The sequence below is a fragment of the Cataglyphis hispanica genome, chromosome 21 (assembly GCF_021464435.1).
Source record: "Cataglyphis hispanica isolate Lineage 1 chromosome 21, ULB_Chis1_1.0, whole genome shotgun sequence".
Classification (NCBI taxonomy): Eukaryota; Metazoa; Arthropoda; class Insecta; order Hymenoptera; family Formicidae; genus Cataglyphis; species Cataglyphis hispanica.
Window position 1 is genome coordinate 639,939 of NC_065974.1, and position 19,537 is coordinate 659,475.

At 30.5% G+C, this 19,537-nt stretch overlaps 1 protein-coding gene across 6 annotated transcripts; it reads right to left on the reverse strand.

Annotated features, from left to right (window-relative positions):
* Positions 1 to 213: 213 nt before the first annotated feature.
* On the reverse strand, positions 214 to 19,216 carry LOC126857230 (protein phosphatase 1 regulatory subunit 12A). 6 transcript variants are annotated; one of them, XM_050606441.1, is made up of 22 exons: positions 18,210 to 19,212; positions 14,771 to 14,901; positions 14,520 to 14,638; positions 13,698 to 13,857; positions 13,340 to 13,484; positions 13,025 to 13,158; positions 12,805 to 12,950; positions 12,413 to 12,544; positions 12,107 to 12,189; positions 11,898 to 12,021; positions 11,704 to 11,812; positions 11,282 to 11,416; positions 10,270 to 10,440; positions 9,634 to 9,765; positions 8,636 to 8,819; positions 7,871 to 8,026; positions 7,491 to 7,674; positions 7,246 to 7,355; positions 6,922 to 6,993; positions 4,109 to 4,432; positions 3,407 to 3,499; positions 214 to 1,524 (listed from the first exon to the last, which is right to left on the reverse strand). In XM_050606441.1, the coding sequence occupies exons 1-21, from the start codon at positions 18,456 to 18,458 to the stop codon at positions 3,407 to 3,409; spliced, it is 3,093 nt and encodes a 1,030-aa protein (XP_050462398.1). In that variant the 5' UTR covers positions 18,459 to 19,212; the 3' UTR covers positions 214 to 1,524. The 6 variants fall into 6 exon arrangements, with proteins under 6 accessions (XP_050462398.1, XP_050462404.1, XP_050462399.1 ...); XM_050606447.1 differs by lacking the exon at positions 7,871 to 8,026 and having other exon boundaries at positions 18,210 to 19,216; XM_050606442.1 differs by lacking the exon at positions 3,407 to 3,499.
* Positions 19,217 to 19,537: the final 321 nt, after the last annotated feature.

Here is a 19,537-nt window from a genome sequence, read left to right on the forward strand (position 1 = left end):
CTGCTTAATCGCACATACGTGCAATTCTTATATATAAATATTTAAAAAACATTATATAAATACAATATATAAATACAATATATAATATATATATATATATATATATATATATATATATATATATTTTATTTTATTTTAATATGACTTAAGATAATAAAATAAAACTAAGATCCGTGTGTTGTGTAAGTTATGTATTAAATATTTACACAAATATTATTTTCTAATAAACTTCATTACGAAATAACTACATTGAGTCATCCTTTTTTTTTACAATTGTTTACAATAATATCATTAGAAAACATGCCAACTGTCAGTTTACACATTCCATAATCCAATATTTATAAATTCCTTTTTATCCAGAGCTTATATTGAACAATCATTTTATTAATATGCTATAAGAAAATAATAGGTAACAGCATTTCATACATTAGACAAATAATTAAAAATAATAACACAGATTCTACCACATCAACAGTTCGAACTCAAGTTTTTTTTACAGCCACAGCTTTAACATATAGTAATTTTAGCACTTTAAGGGGATTAAAAAATCCCGATGTGTCTTACATATATTTTACATATATCTGTGATATTATATAAGAAAATGTATTAATATTACAGAGTATAATTAAAAACATTTATTCTCCCGTACATGCATCAAATTTCTGCTTATACTGCAAAAATGGCAATGATGGAAGGATTTGTAAATTGCAGTCTTCAGAGAAAGGCCACTTGAGTAGCAAGATCATGTTCTTTGTGACTCCATCCTTCTTTACCAGCTGTATAACTTAATCAAGCGAAACAGATATATCGTTTATTGCTCTTCGGTAATAAATGGACTCGTTTTACTGTATTTGTCTGCAGTCAGAGTATTTCAGAGTCTTGCTCCGTGGGTAAAAATTCTCTCAGGTATTAAAATGCCACATCACCGTTGTCTATTATATATTTATACAAAAATGTTCTTATAAAGAGAATCAACATTGATAACGTGATTTGTTAAAAAAAAAGCAAGTTGTAAAAAATCAACAGTTTTTCTTCCTAGTAAGTCAAATATAAAGTAAATCTGATTTTTTTTTTATTATAAAGTATCGGATTAATTTTAATGGATTGTAAAATTTATCTTTCTATATATAAGATATTAAAAAATAATTCCGCAAAGTAAAATTTCTCTAAGTCTTTTACAAAATCAAATATTCACAGTCTAAGAATAGGAGTAACATCTTTTTCGCCCTTGGCACAGCCATGCGATTAATAATTTGATCTCATCGGAATAAGTTAAATTACTAGCACAAGGATAAATTCATCGATAGCGTGATGTGCGTTCGTAAGAATACTAGCGATAATAATGCTGCGATAATTAAAGCAATTCATTTCGATATACAAATCGTAACATATAACAATTTAAAATTTCATTGCGGTGTGTAGTTGAGACTACAAGATTTATTTGGACAATTTGCTGATTACTCTGATCAAGGCACCATTTTCATCTTTTAGCCTCTGATTTTCGCATTTTAGTTGGTCCATCACCTAGAAAGAAAAATGTCACACTAATTCTTATGTGCTAATCGAAAACGTAACAGAGGAGTTACATTGTACAGAGGAATACAAAGAGAAATGATGCCGTTATGGACGGAGTAATGTGCTCACAAAAAACAACAGGAAGATAAACGGAAAAAGAGAGAGGCACTCACAAGTATTACTGCAACCAAAAATCATTAAAGTTCATATTCGGGTATATTGTATACTAGCAGAAATTAATAAAAATGTGTTCAGATAAAGAATGAAAAAAATGATCGAGTGAATCGAGCAAGTAGCATTTCATCAATTCATGATGTTTGTATTGTATATAACAGCAGCATCATAGACTTTATTTCTTTTGATTATCATTGCATTTGTACACAAGTATTCTCTTTATAATTATATATTTATAGATTATTTCACTATTATTAATTACTAATTAAATTCTCTTCATAATTATTTATAGACTAGAGTTGTGGAGATCTGACACACTTAAACTTAAAAGTAATATATAAATCTTCATATGTATAATATCTTATACAATAAAGTTTATATCTGTGTTGGAAGACAATATTAATCTTCTCGGATACAATCTATGTGAGGCTTAATTACCGGATTAAATTTAGCAATGTTTAGAAGATGTGTAGACTTAATTAATTGTTCCATTTCAGAAGCATTTTACAAAAATATTAAAAGAGTGATATTAAATCATTATTACCAACTATCATTTGCCACATATTTTCTTATCGAGCATTTTTAGAACACTACAAAATAATATCATTGATTATGAAAGCTTTCTAATGCATACCATAGAAAAATAATAAATATATAACATTATGTACAAAAGTTAAAATAAGATTAATGCCAATCTCATCTGTGGATTGACCATTTTGCAAAATAGATCTATGTCAATAAGTAAGGTGCAATAAAAATGCAACAATTTAACATTTAACATGCTTTCTGAGAAAGACAGAAAGAGATAGAGAGAGAGGGATAAAGATCTAAGTTAATAAGAGTGTAGTAATGTGTTGAATTTAACATATCGAACATATTTCGGGAACTGTCACACAATTACAATTAAGATGAATGAACAGAAACAAAAGAATAATCAGCTGCAAAGTCATGATTTTGTTTTTTATGTGTAACACGTGCCAAAGATGATTATCGATGCTTGGTGATGGAGCATTCAGTTTACAAATGTTATATTGCATGTTGAATGATGGTTTTATTGATGAAGGAAAAGTTTCTCCTAAAGTTATAAAATTGCGGAATCTATATATTCATTCCTATGCATCTTAATATATGACAGACTGCGTTCTCCTATTTCTTGTTAAAAAAAAACTTATGCAATGATTTTTTTTAGTAAATATATCATTAAGTAATTCGCGTTTATATAACATGCATCACACAAACAGTCGCGAATAATTCATTATAATTGTCGGTTGAAATTTTACAACGATCTTAAATAATCGTATACATATATAATTGTTATACATGTAATTTCTCTCACGTTAAAAATCGCGTTGATATTGCAAAGATAAAAGTGCTATTAGTATCACACTAGTAAGAGGAGAGATATGCGATCGTATAATGCTCATTATGATATTCAAGATGAAATGTATGTATTAGGCCTGAAGTCTCTTTCTTACAAAAGTATAAGCTGCTAGTGTCGTTTAATTAAAAATTGATTAACGATCGCTTTCGGAATGCACTTTATAAAGCTGAATTATACAATAAGTAAATGAGTAGTATTTTTTTTTTTGGTTTTAATACTGGCGGTCGAGGAACATGAAATTGTAATCAATCATTCGATTAATTAATTAATTAATTAATGCTATACGTGAGACACGATGTCTATCGTTAACGCAGATGCTGTCATTGTGTTCTTTACCTATTTAGTATTGGTGAGTTTGGATACGACACGGGTAAGTGCCCGATTTTCGGCTTTCAATCTCTCATTTTCAGCTTTGAGCTTTTGTAATTGCTGTAAACAGTTAAACGATTAGCCTAAAACCCCACCACTGTTTTTCTTTTGTTGTTTTTTGCTAGTTCCAAAACATACAACTGATTCCATTTCGTTAAAATAGATAAGTAAAACCGTGTGCAACTTCCCGCTAGACTATACTAGAAATTCTGCGAAGCGGAACACAGGGGAAAAGATATAAACGGGCGAATAGAAATTATTTCCCGATTGAAAAATCAATCAGTAGACTAAAGTAGATCTCTGAGTAGAGATAAAGAAAGAGAGTAAAGCGCCGTAAAAAATGATAGGTAAGGAAAAGCATACAAAATAGATGCACCGAAGCAATCGGATCGCTTTTTTACAAAAAGGATTATCAGTATTTTCTTGCTGCTACTAGTTGTAGCAACACAACAAAAAGAGATGACGGGTGTATAACTAACTAAAAAAAACATAATCTAAAATTGTGAGTATACACTGATATGTATATTCGTACACAGAGATCACAGAAAATTGGTCCAGTCTCGTCATTATTTAATTCAACATATGAAAATGTTTTTGTTCCATTTGCTATCACATAAATAACATTTTTTTTTTTTAATTAAAGAAAGTAATACTGAAATCTGAGCTTACCTTCAATTCTTCTTCCATTTCCGAAAGTTTTCTTTCCATTGCTCGCCTTTCTCTCTTTTCTGCCTCAGAAAGAATTACTTTGTTTTGGTTGATTTGCGCTTTCTCCAATAAACTTCTAACTTCCTTCAATTGTTCATCGGAACGCTTCAACTTGTCCTTTAACCTTTCGTTCTCGGCTTGAGATTCCTCGTATAATTTCTTATAGTCTAATTCGCCGTTTTCGGAATTATTGGATTTTAATCTGATTGGTGTTGATGATGCTTCTGATGATAATGAAGATATTGAGCCTAATCTATTAGCTCTCACAGAACGATCGTTTCCGCTCTAAAACAGATATAATGTTAAATTTCAGTAATTTTTATTAAATGCATTAGTCTAAATTCCTTTAAAAAAATTCTGATTATAGATTTTGTAATATTAGCACTATCGAGAATATTACAAATATTTATAAGGGTGTTTCAAAATCAAATCTAAAATACTTTTAGTGATTTTTCCAAAAGTTTGGTTGCATAAACCTTTTTTTATAAATTATATTAATTAATTATATATATTATATTCATTAATAATTATATTAATTATATATGTATATATATATATTTTTTAATAATATTAATTAATTTTTTTAATAGATATGTGTGTTTATATGAATTAAGAAAAATCTCTTACAACGTATCCCTCGGAACTAGTTAGACTAGTTAGACTGGAACTCCTGGATCTGATATTTAAACTCGGCTTTATTTTAGATCTGCTAAAACTCTCTGTTTTTTGCACGTGTGGGCGAACGTTTAAGTAATTATAACTGGGAGATGGACTTAAATTCAAGGAATTGACAACTGTGTGAGAGGGTATAGTCACACCACCATATCCCGTTTTCGTTCCACCGTATGTAGTGAAGAGATTTTGATAATTCGAATTATTCGAACTATTCGTCGATTTCACATACGGACTTGTACGGAATAGATCGCTATTCTTTGTGCTTTTATTCAAGAAACTCGATCCGGAATATAGATTAGAATTTTTCGTGCCCAATAAACTCGAATTGTATGTTAAATTATTCTGATTCAACGAAAGCAATCCACCGATTCGTGACCTGTTTCCAAAAATTGATTTCCCATTTGTTGACGCTTGAGCTCTCAAGCCCGCAGCTGTTGTTGGCTTAGTATGTGCTCCCTTTCTGTACGAAGACATGGTTTGCGTCAAAGTTATTACGAGCCGTTACAGCATTGGCACCTTTTTTTACAAATCACGTCACTCAATTTCTACGCATTATTCATACGTTAACGGTTGCAAAAACTTTTATCACACAGTATTTCAATAGCAAAAGGTTTATAATTTTTAGAGCAAAGCGCGTACATCCAGTACTACGGAGAGCAGATGATAAACTGATGGAGACTGGGCAAGAGAATCCAAGACATCTCTCGCACACAGTTTGCTTTAAAGCATTACTACTATGCGCTATTTTTGGAATGCACACGAAGACGTACACAAATATCAAGGTTTCGGAGAATAAATGCAGTTTGTATCGCAGTTTAAATGCATTTTAACATGTGTGATAAATCCTAATGAAATAAGCAATTTTTTTAAAATTTATAAGTGCATTAAGTACATTGTATGATATATCAAATTTTACATTAAAAAGAAGTTCAAGAAAATTGAAAAACAAGAGAGTATGAGTATATAACTTTCATAATATTAATCTGTCATATGTAAAATTTATATAGCAGTTATATAGTTGATGATCTGTCTATCATGGACAGAAGATTGAAAAAGACATTTAGCGATATTCATGAGCAGCAAACGATACGTATACGATTCTAAATGTCAAAGTGTCGAATTGTATTCCGAACACATTGATAGAATACTTTTAGACACGGTTGGGTCATGTTCATGATCATCTCTTTTTATTTCAATTACCGATCAAAATTTCCGGGACAAAATTTTGCCATTGCTACTTTAAAGTCAATTTAATAATTTTATATTAAAAAAAGAGCAATAATATTTATTTCAAGATTAAAAAAAATTATGTGTGACGTGCGTCTTAGTCTCATGATTATTGTATATATATATATATATTTTTTATATATTTTTATATAAAATATCGAACGCGTAGATAATAGAACCAAAGATTATAAACTATTTTTATCAAGAATGTACGAAATAAAAGTTATTCTTTCAAGAAGCTAAAAATAACATCAAGCTCCGGTAGCCTACTAAATTCGTTTATACCCGGTGAATAAAAAAGTTACACTGGAACTTTGTGTAAGAGCTCTTTCTTCCAAAGCAAAAATAAAGAGTATTTGTTCTTTTCTCGATATTTGTGATACAATTGTCCAACATGTTCAATAATCGAAGTTTCAGAAACTTGTCGAAGCCAAAATGAAATGATGCCTCATCATTCGTACACTTTCCTCCTCCTCTTTCCTGCGAGCCTCGTATTTCTCTCTGCGTCATATAACTGCGTGTTATCCAATTTTGGCTTCTTGGCACATGTCTAGTAAATCCATGACAACAGATTCGTAAATCGAAATTCAGACAGACACTTTGGCGTCGAAAGAGTTTGTTAAATAAAAAACCGAAAGGAGCAAAAATGATATACTTTGGATGATCGGCGGTATCCGTCCATCATGCAGCAGCCAGAGTTTATTATTCGCGCGTATTTAATTTATCTTTATTATTTTGAATTAAATTATTTCAATTTCAAGCAGTGCTTCATATATTTCGAATAATAATAGTCTATTAAAGTTAAAGTTGACATATTATATAATAGAGATTACAAAATTCTAAACTAAAAAAAAAAAAATTAATTTACTTACTTCATTGTGATTGATCTTGGAATCATCACAGTCACCGCCAGCAGTTACATCTTGTTTCTCTGGATCGATTTCCTATAACAGAAAACATGCCAGACATATTTTAAGCACATTTATTTAATTTCTAAATAATTTCTGGAATAATTTTCATTATATACTAGATTATATGACTAGATTTAATTGTTTGTCTTTTTAAAATCTATGTTATTTTTTCTCTCTTCAAATATACAATTCTTTCTTATTTTCTCGTGTGATATTATTTAGAACATTTTTAAAAAAAGATCAATACAACTTTTTAAATAACTTTATTATAAAATTGTTACTAACATCCATATCCACGTGGACCACGCCCGTCGATCTTCTCTTAGGCCTACGTCTCCTTTGTATAACCGCCTGTGTAGCTTGTGCGTTTCTACTATCATTTTCCTTATCTTGTTCTATAACATAACATAATTCCGACTTTTTATATAAACAATTGCCAATGTTGTATAGAACTTTGTCTTTCTATTAATTTTTTAAAAAATATGTGACGAGTTTTATATTGTTTAATTAATTATTCTATAGATTTTTACCTTTATCATCAGATTGCTTTAACGATCTTCTAAGGGGTAAAGTAATTGTGGTTTCTGTACTACTAGTAGCAATAGTTTCCACTGGCGCTGATGATGGTCTAGGTATACCAGTTCCACCAGACGGTCTTCTCATATAGGCCGTTGTGTTGTCGTTAGATTTATTATTAGCGTCTTCTAACTGAAACTACATAACAAATTACAATGTTATTACAAATCTTGATTTATGAGGACATTTGTGATGCTTCGCTTTCACTGTCACGATTGAATTTCATCATATTTTGTATCTTGTAATATATTGCGGCGTAGCACCGATTATAGCACGGATAATCGCGCAAATAAACATAGATAAAAAATAATTTCGTGAAAGATACCGCACAGACCTTGCTTCCATTGTCTACCCTTAATCTCCAAGATGGTCGTCTTTCAGGCAAATTTGATTCTTCTACTTTATTTGCAGTAGTCACGGTAGCAGTAGTTGAGGTTGCGGTTGTTATTGTAGCTGTGATCGAAGCTGTATTGCTGACGGTAGTTGCAGGCTGTATTATTTAAAAAAAAAATAAATAAATGTATCGATTTCGTGCATCGTCTCGACTTTATATAATTGTATATAAGAATATAATAAAAAATAAAATATATGTACTTTCAATTTTAAACAACACAGGTATTTCATGGAAGCCATTTAAAAATACAGTTAATCGTCGTATGTCTTTGTTTATTTGCACACAATCATTAACACATCAACAAAAAATAATTTTTGTTTCAAGCATAAGAAAGAGGATAATCGTTTTTCTAGTAGTTTTTTTGACACTGAATACAATCCCAGTTTCCAAATTGCGATATGATACATTTAAAAGCTGGAAATATCCAAAGTCACCATCGGTATAACTACAAAAAAAAAAAATCTTTTTTCTTCGTTAAAAAAAAATTGTTTTTTCTTTTAATATGTAATTAATATGCCGCACTATATTTTCATATTCACTCTCTATCATTGTTCACATACAGATAAAGGAGAGCGTCTCTTTTAACACTATTATACACTGCTTGAGAAGAATTCTTCCAGACAGTACAGTTCCATGTTTGATTAATCATTCTCTAATCAATTGATAAGACAATCATCATGATAAAAACATTGATACGATCTTTACCTGCGTGGATGACGTTATTGCCGGTGATTCGTTGTTCTGTTGCTTCTTCTTGACTAATTGTTCCGCGCTCTTGATCTCGTCCAATGTCACACCTTGAGTTGATCTTCTAGTTTCTCTCACTCTCTTTGCGTGGGCTTTCCTTTGCGTTTCACTTTCCTCATCACGTACCGGCGGAACAAAGGATCTGTACATATATACGCAATAATACATGAGATGAAAAAATATCTGCAAGCTTACAAATTGCAACAAAAAATGTACAATATATTGTCAGGTCGTTTTATCTGTGCAATGTAAAAAACAAATTTTTAGTAAGCATTATGATGTCCAATACAATTGTAAGCTATATTAAAATTTCACAAAACCAGCAAAAATAAATGCATATATCCCTGTAAAATATAATTAATATATCTTCTTTGTGTGTTCCAGATGTATCTTTGGTGTCATGATTACATAAAAATTCAATTTTTTCCCTGCAGTAAAATATATTAATTTTTCAATTAATTAAAAAATTAAAGGAGTAAAGATATATTTAATGTCACACACACAAACACACACACATACACACACACACACACACACACAAAAAAAAAATTGTTCCAATAAATAATTTCCATAGAATATCAATGGACCTTTGTGTTGCAGTGGATTGATGAGAGTGTCACAGTGCATCTACAAATTTATATATTTACCAATACAAAAATCGAATAAAGTGTATTTATATGTAACAGTATGTCAATTTGTCGATTATAATCGTGTAACATTTCGACAATTGGGTGAATTCAAATGTGTGATTGCTTGTGAATGAGACAACTATCGTAAAATTCAAATATAGAATGATTAATATGCAAATAAAAGAAATAATCACACTGCAAAAGCAGAATTTCATGCTACTGCCAGCAAATTAACATAAATTACACGTAAACATCTGAAGATATATATATATGTATATATGCAAAGTCATATTTCAGGAGAATCTTCCGAGGAGAGTGAGTACCCACTTGAAGAAATTCTTGAAGATATTTCCTGGACTTAGCTTGCTCCCGCCTGGTGTAGTGGGAGTTCCAGGAGCAGTTGTTACTGCATTATTTGTATTTGATACAACTGTAGATGCAGCTTCCATTGGTTGAACACTATCCAGCCACATTCATATTATATAATGCACAATACAAAATGTAAAAATATAGATGTAAATTATGTGCAATAATTGTAAATTATGTGTAATAATGTATTCTGATATTGTAAATAAGTGTTTAATACTTGTACGCACTTTGGGAATATCCGAAATTTTATATAATGTCAATTATATGACAAAAAAAAATACATATATACTTGAAATTTTTAAAACTTTAAGACATATCAAGCACTCTGGAGCATACAATATTATGAAATCTTTCTTTGTATGTAAAAAATTGAAATAAAATATGAAAATATTATCTAACCACTATATTAACCAAATACTTGACAATATGTAAAAAAAAATTAAAAATTTGACAAATATTTTACATAGTTCATAAAATACTGCAATCCATTTGCCTCTTGTAAAATAAATTAAAAGATGTAAAATGAAATTTAAAATATACATTTCGAGATTTATAGAATATATTTATATATATCTAATATAAAAATTTATTTACCTGCGAATTTGATTGACTGGAATAGGACTTGTTGTTGTGGTGGCAGTGGTAGTTGTTGTGATGGATGACAGTAAACTTGAGGCCAATGTTTTAGATGCGGATGTTGGTGAAAGTGTATTGCTTCCTTGTGGCAGTCTTGACAATTCCAAATTTAATTTCACGTCTTTTTTTCTAGAGTATAAAAATAAAATAAATAATTAAAAAAGAAATAATGTGTAATAATAATTATTATATGCATAATATAATAATATATAATAATATATTAATGATAGCACATATTTTAATGACAAACATGTCATATATAGTATCAGAAAATATATTAAAATAAAATTCAGAGAAGCATACATTAAAAATAAGAATATCTTCTTATTTATACATCTTTTCGTGACTAAAAGTGAAATAATTTTTAAATCTTACAAAAAATGTTGTACCCTTTGATAAATATATATATATATATATATATATATATATATATATATATATATATATATATATATATATATATATATATATTTTAAAATTTGTTTCTCAAAAAGATGCAAGTATATAAAATTTTAATTTTCTACCTTTTTATGTAAATCATTTTGTCATATTTGCTTTAAATTCGTTAGGATTATAGTGTAATATTAAAGGAAATTACTCCTTTGAAATTTATATATAAATGTAAATGTTTATTAATAAATTGTTCAAAATATGTTAAAGTTAAGACTTTTATTCAATCAATACTATTGTTTTAAATTAAAGCATTTTAAAATTTTAAGCTCTAAGATAATAAATAGCAAGCCACATTAAAAGCCCATTCCATATTTACAATGTTTAAAACAAATATTAAAACCACATGTTTTAAAAACTCACACTTAAATAATACAAATGATATAATATGCATTGCAACATTCCATATATTATACAGAATAATTGTATTAAACAATTTGAAATATAGAATTAACACAATTACAATATGTATTGTAAAAATAAAAGCTGTATACATCGATTAGAAGCATGCGGCATGTACCTGTGTGTTTCGCGTAGAGATGCAGAACGAGTCGTAGCATTGGTATGAGTAGTAGCAGCTGCATTGCAGCGATGAAGGGTAGGGCACGAGAACGCCTTGATGCGAGCACGTAATGCCAAATACTGCTCATAAAACCTGCATCACATGCATTACCGTGCCATGCATATCTCTACACTAGTTATCATGATAGTATAGGGACATACATTACAAAAAGACACTATGATTCGCAATTAAGATGCAGACACACAAAATATGCATATAATACAATGTCTTAGTTGGAACATAGCACAGCTGTTAATAGCATTAAATATCTGTTGACTATTAACAAAAAAAGTTGATATTTCTACAAATATAAAGCTGCAGATTTGTAATTAAATAATAATAATAATGGCGCGCGAAGCAAAGAATTTAATTATACTCACTTTTCATCTGTTTCGAAACTATGTGTTCTTCTTAACACCACATCAGGCTCTCCACTATCTTTATTTGGTACTGTTGGTATCTTAAGGTTGTTATCCTTATCTTCGAATTCTGAAAAATGATTACACATGCATAAGATTAAGTAAAAAAGCTCAATCTAAAAAATGAGAAATGTAATTGAAATATATGAACTTACTAGATACAGAATTAGTAGTTTCAGTATTTTGCATTTTATTTCGAAAGGAACCTGAACGTCTCCAAGATGGTACAACACCTTCTTCATTATTATCAGTCTGTTGTTTTGGTGGCAATATTGGAGCCTTAGAAGAAAAAACAAAGTAGAAAATTATTCAATAGAACATAAAATTAAATTTGATTCATTATTAAAGCAATTAACTACTATACCTGATTAGGAACTTTATTAGTTTCGACCGGAGATATTGGACTATGGAGTGCAGTTTCATCTTTGTTTACTCTATTTTTCTTCTCTGCAAAACAATTGATTAAAATTATTACACTATTAGTTTTGAAAAAAAAAAAAAAAAAATTTAAAGTCTCTGACTCTCTGTGAAACAATAAACAAAATCCAATATTTTGTTTGATATCTCAATATAAAATCTGAATACATATAATATATAAATAGTAAGCAATATAATTTATAAAGTGTTTTATATAAAGAAAAAAGAAAACAGTCTTACAGATCAAACTTACCGTCATCTGTAAGACATGTCACATGGTTAGACTTATCAGATTGATTGGAGAAAGTGGAAGAGTGTGATTCTGAGCTAGTCTCAGATTCACCTTCACCATCACTCTCTTCCATGTGTGTTTCACGTGTTGCTTCTGTCCATGCAGCAAATGTTATGAGAAATACAGATTACAGTTAACAGTATATAAAGATTAGATTCGAAAAATTGGATAATAGGAAATATATACAGATTTGTGTGAAAATACTTTATAAAATATGATTATTCTTTTCTCCTTTTTCTCACTTAAAAGATAAACATGGAAATTGCAAAGTAGACAGTTATTAAAGTAACCACCTCTTTTTGAAAAAACGTGCAGATCGTATGTCGCAAGATATAATGCAAACAGGAACTTACCAACGTCGCTGTTTGTACTAGTGCTGGAATCGTCTTTGTCAGATTGAATCTCCAATTCAACCTTCTTAACTTTATTTGGTGTTTCTTCTTCAAAGATCTCTGCAGATTCTTGTGCCATTACCGCACTATCAGCACTAGTTGAAACGCTGTAATAATAGGTACATTAAAATAAAAGACTGATGTTTCATATTCTATTATTTACGAGTATTTTGTCGCGTACCGTTTCTTTGGTATAGACAATTGCTTCTTATTATTTGTTTGTGGATTTTCTTTTATTATGAGTGCTTGTTGTTCTCTTAGATTTTCAAGAGCTTTGAGGATGTCTGCATCAGCAACATCAAAAGCAGTTTGGCCCTAAAAGCAAGATACTAATAAAAAAAATACTTTATAATAACATTTGTGTATTTATCTTAAGCAGCCTAAGTCTGGATTTAAATTGGATTAGCCTAGAGTTAACCAGAACCAGTCTAGAATCAACTTAAACTAATCTGAATGTAACCTATACTATACAATTATTATAAATTTATTCTCTTACAGCATAATTTTTTATATCCATATCACAGCCATTCTCAACAAGAAGTTTGCAAGCTTCCAATTGACCCCAATGTGCCGCACCATGCAAAGGCGTCCAGCCATCAAAGTCCTGTGCATCAACATTGCATCGAGCTTGTAGTAATATGCTGCACAGAAGTATAAAAAAGCTCAATAAAAAAACTCGATTTCACATATACAAATTTATTTTTATTATATAAAAAAAAACTGTAAAACTTTTAAAATAATTTTAATGTTTTGTTGCATTACACACTACACTTTCAATATAAGAAGTATACACTTTCTTTAAGTAATATATCAATATATTAAATAATATTTTAATTCAGGTATAACACTCTTACTGCATGACTTTGATGTAGCCTTTGGCAGCAGCAACATGAAGTGCAGTAGCTCCTGATCTAGGATGTACAGAATCCTTGCCTGGTGTACCTGCCCGCCAAGCTTTTGCATCATTCAGCATGGACTGTTCTTCTTCACTTCTAGCTTGGTCACAATCGATACCTGTAAGTTTATTATACAATTCATATTCAACTATCTTTTTTAATTTAGTAAATCTGGTATTTCAAAAATATATTTAAGCTTAATTTTTATCGATAAATTCAATTATATGTTGTTATAAGAAAAGAGCGCTTTTGATATCGACATCTTAGAAAATATCTAATATTAAAATTTCTATTTAAAAAATTAATATTTGCATATGCAAAATACGAATAAACCATATATAAGCAGACAATTCCTAAGAAACTATTTTGGTACTCTGCATTGTATGTAAAATTATATCAATATTACGAAAAGAGGTCAATGAAAGAGGAAATCTTGGCCAATATGCGATTTGCTATGTCTGACCGCGCAAATTTTTAACCGATTACAATAAGTTACAGATAAATGTTCAGTATTTTAGATGTTGATCATCTATAATGACATAAAGTTTTTGTCTAAAAATAAATATAAATATATAGAGAGAAAACAATAGAGAGAAACAAAAAGAGCCATTAATTAATTTTTTGCCACTTATGTAATTAGATCGCTCGGTTAAATTACCGTAGCACGAATATTTCGGAACTACAATTTCCAGCTGTGATTTTCCTCGAAAATCTATAATTAAAAGTTTTACGCACTACGCCTTATAGACATCCTGCAAATATACATATATAAATACAAACCTGCTTTATTTATATGCTGTTGGAGCATGTCTTCCATCTCGTCGCTTTCTGCAATATCCAGCGCCAGTTCACCATCGTTGTTAACTGCTGCCAGATTACATCCTTGTTCTATTAAGTATCTGTTCAAAAAAACATATTCTCATTTATTACAATAAATATGATAAACGTTATAATCTTAAACACTCATTTATAAATAAAAAATATATAGAAAAATATCTTTTTTGTAATTGTGTAATAATTCTTTAACTCACTTGGCAATAGATATGAATCCACAAGATGCCGTAGCATGTAAGGGTGTCCATCCTTCGTTATCTCCACGATTGATATCCGCTCCTTGCTCCACCAAAAACTCCACCATATCCAGGTCATCATCGATGCAGGCCTAATTATATATAGCGATTACAATAATATAATGCAAATATAATACGAATATGATATGTGCTGATTATGTATTGATATGCATGAGTATATACGAGTCAAACAAGAAGGATGAAAAGCGTGCACGATTGGCAAGATGTATTTCGAGATCCCGGCATCGGGACTGCCGATTTTGCTCGATCTGGTCGCGATCCAAGGTTTAAATCGACGTTATGTTACAAATACAATGTTAGATTTTCGAGTACGTTATTACTTTCCTAATCGCAAACATTACACAATTGCATGGAAATGTATGATGGAACATTTAGCCATAAGAGATATGACAAATTTAAATCATAAAATTCATAAAAAAGATATTATAAAACATTAAGTTTGTCAGCAGAGTTCTAAATTTACAAAATCATGGAATAAAATATAGAAATAAAATACTTATCACATAAATACACTTAATTATCTTTGTCACTATTTAATAATCAAGTGATCTTTTTATATAGATTAAATTTGCATATGGTAAAATATATTTTTGTGAATCATTCTTCGCATCAATGTGTGCAAATTCCTGCAGTTTCATATTACCGAAGCAAAAAAAAAAAAAGTAGGTACATATTACAACACATTGCTAGACACAGAGGATTTAAACTGAACACAGATGCTGCAGCCTGCGACTTCTAACAGAGAGCTATAAATAGCATTTGATGCCTGATGTATTTTCACATTCTATTTTCGCAAATCCATGAAATACCTTAACTTCCTCCTTACTTAAATAACGGCCATAAATATCGTTTCACCTTATGGAAAATGTTCCAAAAGTTGAAAAAGACTCGAATAATCAATTTCTGATTATCAATTATTATTATTATTATTATTATTATTATTATTATTATTATTATATATATAATTTTTTTTAATACCATTTAACGATTCATATAATTAACAATTATAACATTTTCAGACTAAAGTTTGAAAAGCTGAGAAAATAAGTTTTTCAATATAATATATATCGTCACATTTATATCATTATATTAAACTTATATTTTTTACTTTTCGTTGAAATCGTTATAATTGTTAATTGAATTAGCAAATAGATATTAAAAATATATTACTTAAAAAATATAAAACAAAATATAATTTAATATAAGAAAATTTAAAAATTTACTTTAACAAAATATATCAAATATATCTTGTATCATTTTGTTCTGTAATTTTACAATGAAAAATTATATTATTATTTTAACATAAAAGTACAATCTTCTCAAAAAATTTCTTATGTATATAATTACTTCTCGACTTATGATACAATTATTTTTTCTGTATTAGAAATTCTGTTTCGACCTTCTCATTAATGTATCCTCATTAATTACCTACATACTGTAATAACCGTTACGGCATGTATGTACAAGCTGCCCCGGATTGCCCAGTTGTGCCAGCTTTTAGAAACACCCAGAAATAGGCTACTCATAAAAGCTTACTACTCGCGAAAAAAATCGTTGCCAGTGTGGCAAGGAAATAGCTCTATACAGCGAGTTATCAGAGAACTCCATTAGAATTACAAATGCTTTAAAAATTAACATATATAAAAATATTTTTTTTTTTTTATAAAAGAGTTAAGCATAAAATTGACAAACAGAGACTTCATTATAATATAAAAAATCCTTAGAATTTAATCTATCCAAATTTTTTCATAATTTTTAACGTTAACTATATTTATATACAATTATATAAATTATATATAATTATATAATTATATAGATACTCTAATAAGAAAATAAGTAGGATTTATTTTTTTTTATATTTAAAGTCAAATACTGATAAATAATTGCATTGATATATAATTAAAACCTTTTAAATTATTAAATAAATGTACAATTATAATTATAAATTATTAATAATGTTTTAACCAAATGTTATATACACAATTTGTACAACATGCATTCAATTTTCAAAATAATATCAAAATATGTTGGGCTTAGCAATTGTTTTACTCCAACAGTTTACATATAAGTTGAAGACTATTTGGACATGTATTGCACAACACACATATATAATAAAAATGTTTAATTATTAACATGCTTTATAGAAGGAAAAACAAATTATAAAATAAATTTCTCATAAACAATCATAAAAATAATAGAATAGAATAAAAATAATAATAAAAATCACACATAAAAAATATAAATAATGTTTCTTATAATAATATTAAGTTTTTATAATTTAAAAAATTATTTAAAAACTGCAGGAATCAGATAATTTGAAAATGCAGAAAAACAAAAATTTTCTAAAGGATTGACATGATATATCTCTTTTAATATAATTAGATAGTAGACTTTTAGAGAAAATAAATAGAGATATTTTTGTGTGAGATAAAGCTTAATGAATTTTTTTGAAATACATAGTTATGCTTAAGATTTTATCATCTTAATCTGATTTTAGAAAATGTAAGAGTGATTTCAGTAATTTTATGATTCTCACATCATTCGAAATAAAATGACATAAAAAGTCACTTCACAGAAAGTTTCACAGAATTTAGTGTCACAAAATTTTAGTGCAATTAATCTAACTAACTGGCTTGTATATAATGTAATAATGAAATGTATATAATGTAATAAATGAATCATATTTTACAAGAAAATTTGAATTTTTGTTGGGATAAACAAAATGAATGGCAATTAATATTCAATAATATTGCATATCAAAATAAAACATAAATTCAATGAACGAAATATTAATTACACATTACAAAATAAATATTAGAAAATAATCGGTGAAAGAGACAGAAAATCAAAATATTTTCAGATTCACTGATACTTTAATTGCATGGATCATCGTAACTGACATCGTAACTCAATATGTCAAAATATCCTGCAGTTAAGTTAGCGTGTTTTCGTTACACAAGATACATTATTGCCACAAGTTGCTTCCTCACTAATATACGGAAAGAGTAATTAATAGTTGAGAGCAGATACCGTATCGTGGTGATTATACCTCTTGATTCTAAAGTGATACTTCTACAATCAAATCGAGCCGAGAGAAGAACATTTATGTATTCCTTTTGTCAAATCCTTTTCGTTGACAATCTCATGGATATATGTCAATATATACGTGACGGATCTCCGCGAACAATACTCCAATTAGACAGCTGGAGCTCGTTGTAGCCATCTTGCAAAGTTACATTCTCATGAGAGACAGAAAGAAAGAGAACACATCTAAAGGAAGCAGGACGCGCGTTCGAAGAAACTGTCAAAAACAACGGGATGCCGGAGACCCATGCACCCCTCGCATGACCGCTCTCGCGGTCCTGGAGGACACCCTTACCTGATGCAGCGCGGTGAGACCGTCAACATTCCCGGTGTTGATGTCCGCCCCTTTCTGCAGTAGACGCACGACCTCCTCCTTGTCGCTGGCCGCGCACGCCGCCAGGAACACGCAGTCAGCGGAGAACTTGATCTTGCGCGCGACTTGGCGCGGCTGCGCGGGCTCGCGATTTGTCTCGGACTGTTCCCAGCGCTTGAGCTGTTCCGCTCGCTTGAACAGGGCCGAGCTCGAACGTGTCTCGAGAGACATTGCCCCGGCGGCAACGACGGCGGCGGACGGCGGAGGGTAAAAAGCACGACGCGCTCGTCAGAGCGCTCGACCGCGCTCCTCCTCTTAAAGGCAGAGCAGTAGCAGCAACAGCAACAGCAACAGCAAGCAGCTCTCCTATAATCACTTCTCTTGTCGCGCGCGCCACGGGCTTCTCTCCTTCTTCTTCCTCCTCTTCCTCTTCTTCTTCTTGCTTGGCACACGCGCGCGGTCGCGCACACATGCAAACGGACGCTCCGCACGATACGCACACGGTCACTCACTCATTTACTCGCTCTCTCACTCGCTCCGTCTTTTCTCTCTCTCTCTCTCTCTCTTTCTCTGTCTTTCTTTCGCTCCTTCTAGCTATCTTATCTATCTTTCTTTTCTTTGCTCTTCACCGCTCCCTTATTCGTATCTCGCACCTCGCCGCCCTTTTTCGTGTACGCGACGGCGACGGCGACGACGACGACGGCGACGACTCCACTATGTAACACGCACACACTCGCGTTCACTGCGCGCGATTCGGCACGTGAAACAGGCGTTTCCCGTCAACCCGCTCCATATATATATATGAGAGATTAGCGCGGCTGTATTCCCGCGTCCGAATCTTATTGTCGAATCTCGGGGTCTTGCCGAGTTACCGGAGGGAGCGGTCGTACGTACGATAGGGTCGCCTTCAGTCGAACACCTCCTCTGCCAGGCACTCATTTAACAGAACGGCTAGACTCGCGTACTCTCTGCTATTCCTGGCCGCTCCTCTCTCGCGCTCCATTCCGAACGAGCTCCAAGCTCGAAACTCGACTCGCATCGTTGCCAACTCGATCGATCGTCGTGTCCCTGAAAGGAATTTCTTTATTTACTAAATCCTCTTTAAGATGCAATATCACGATTGGTGGATATTTTAATTCATATATAAATATATATATATTCATATATATTTATATATTTATATATATATATATATATTTATATTTATATTTATTTATTTATATATTTATATGAATATTATTCTACAATAAAATAAAGAATTTACGCTAATGAAAAATCACGCTAGAATCACACTAGATTCAATAGAAAAC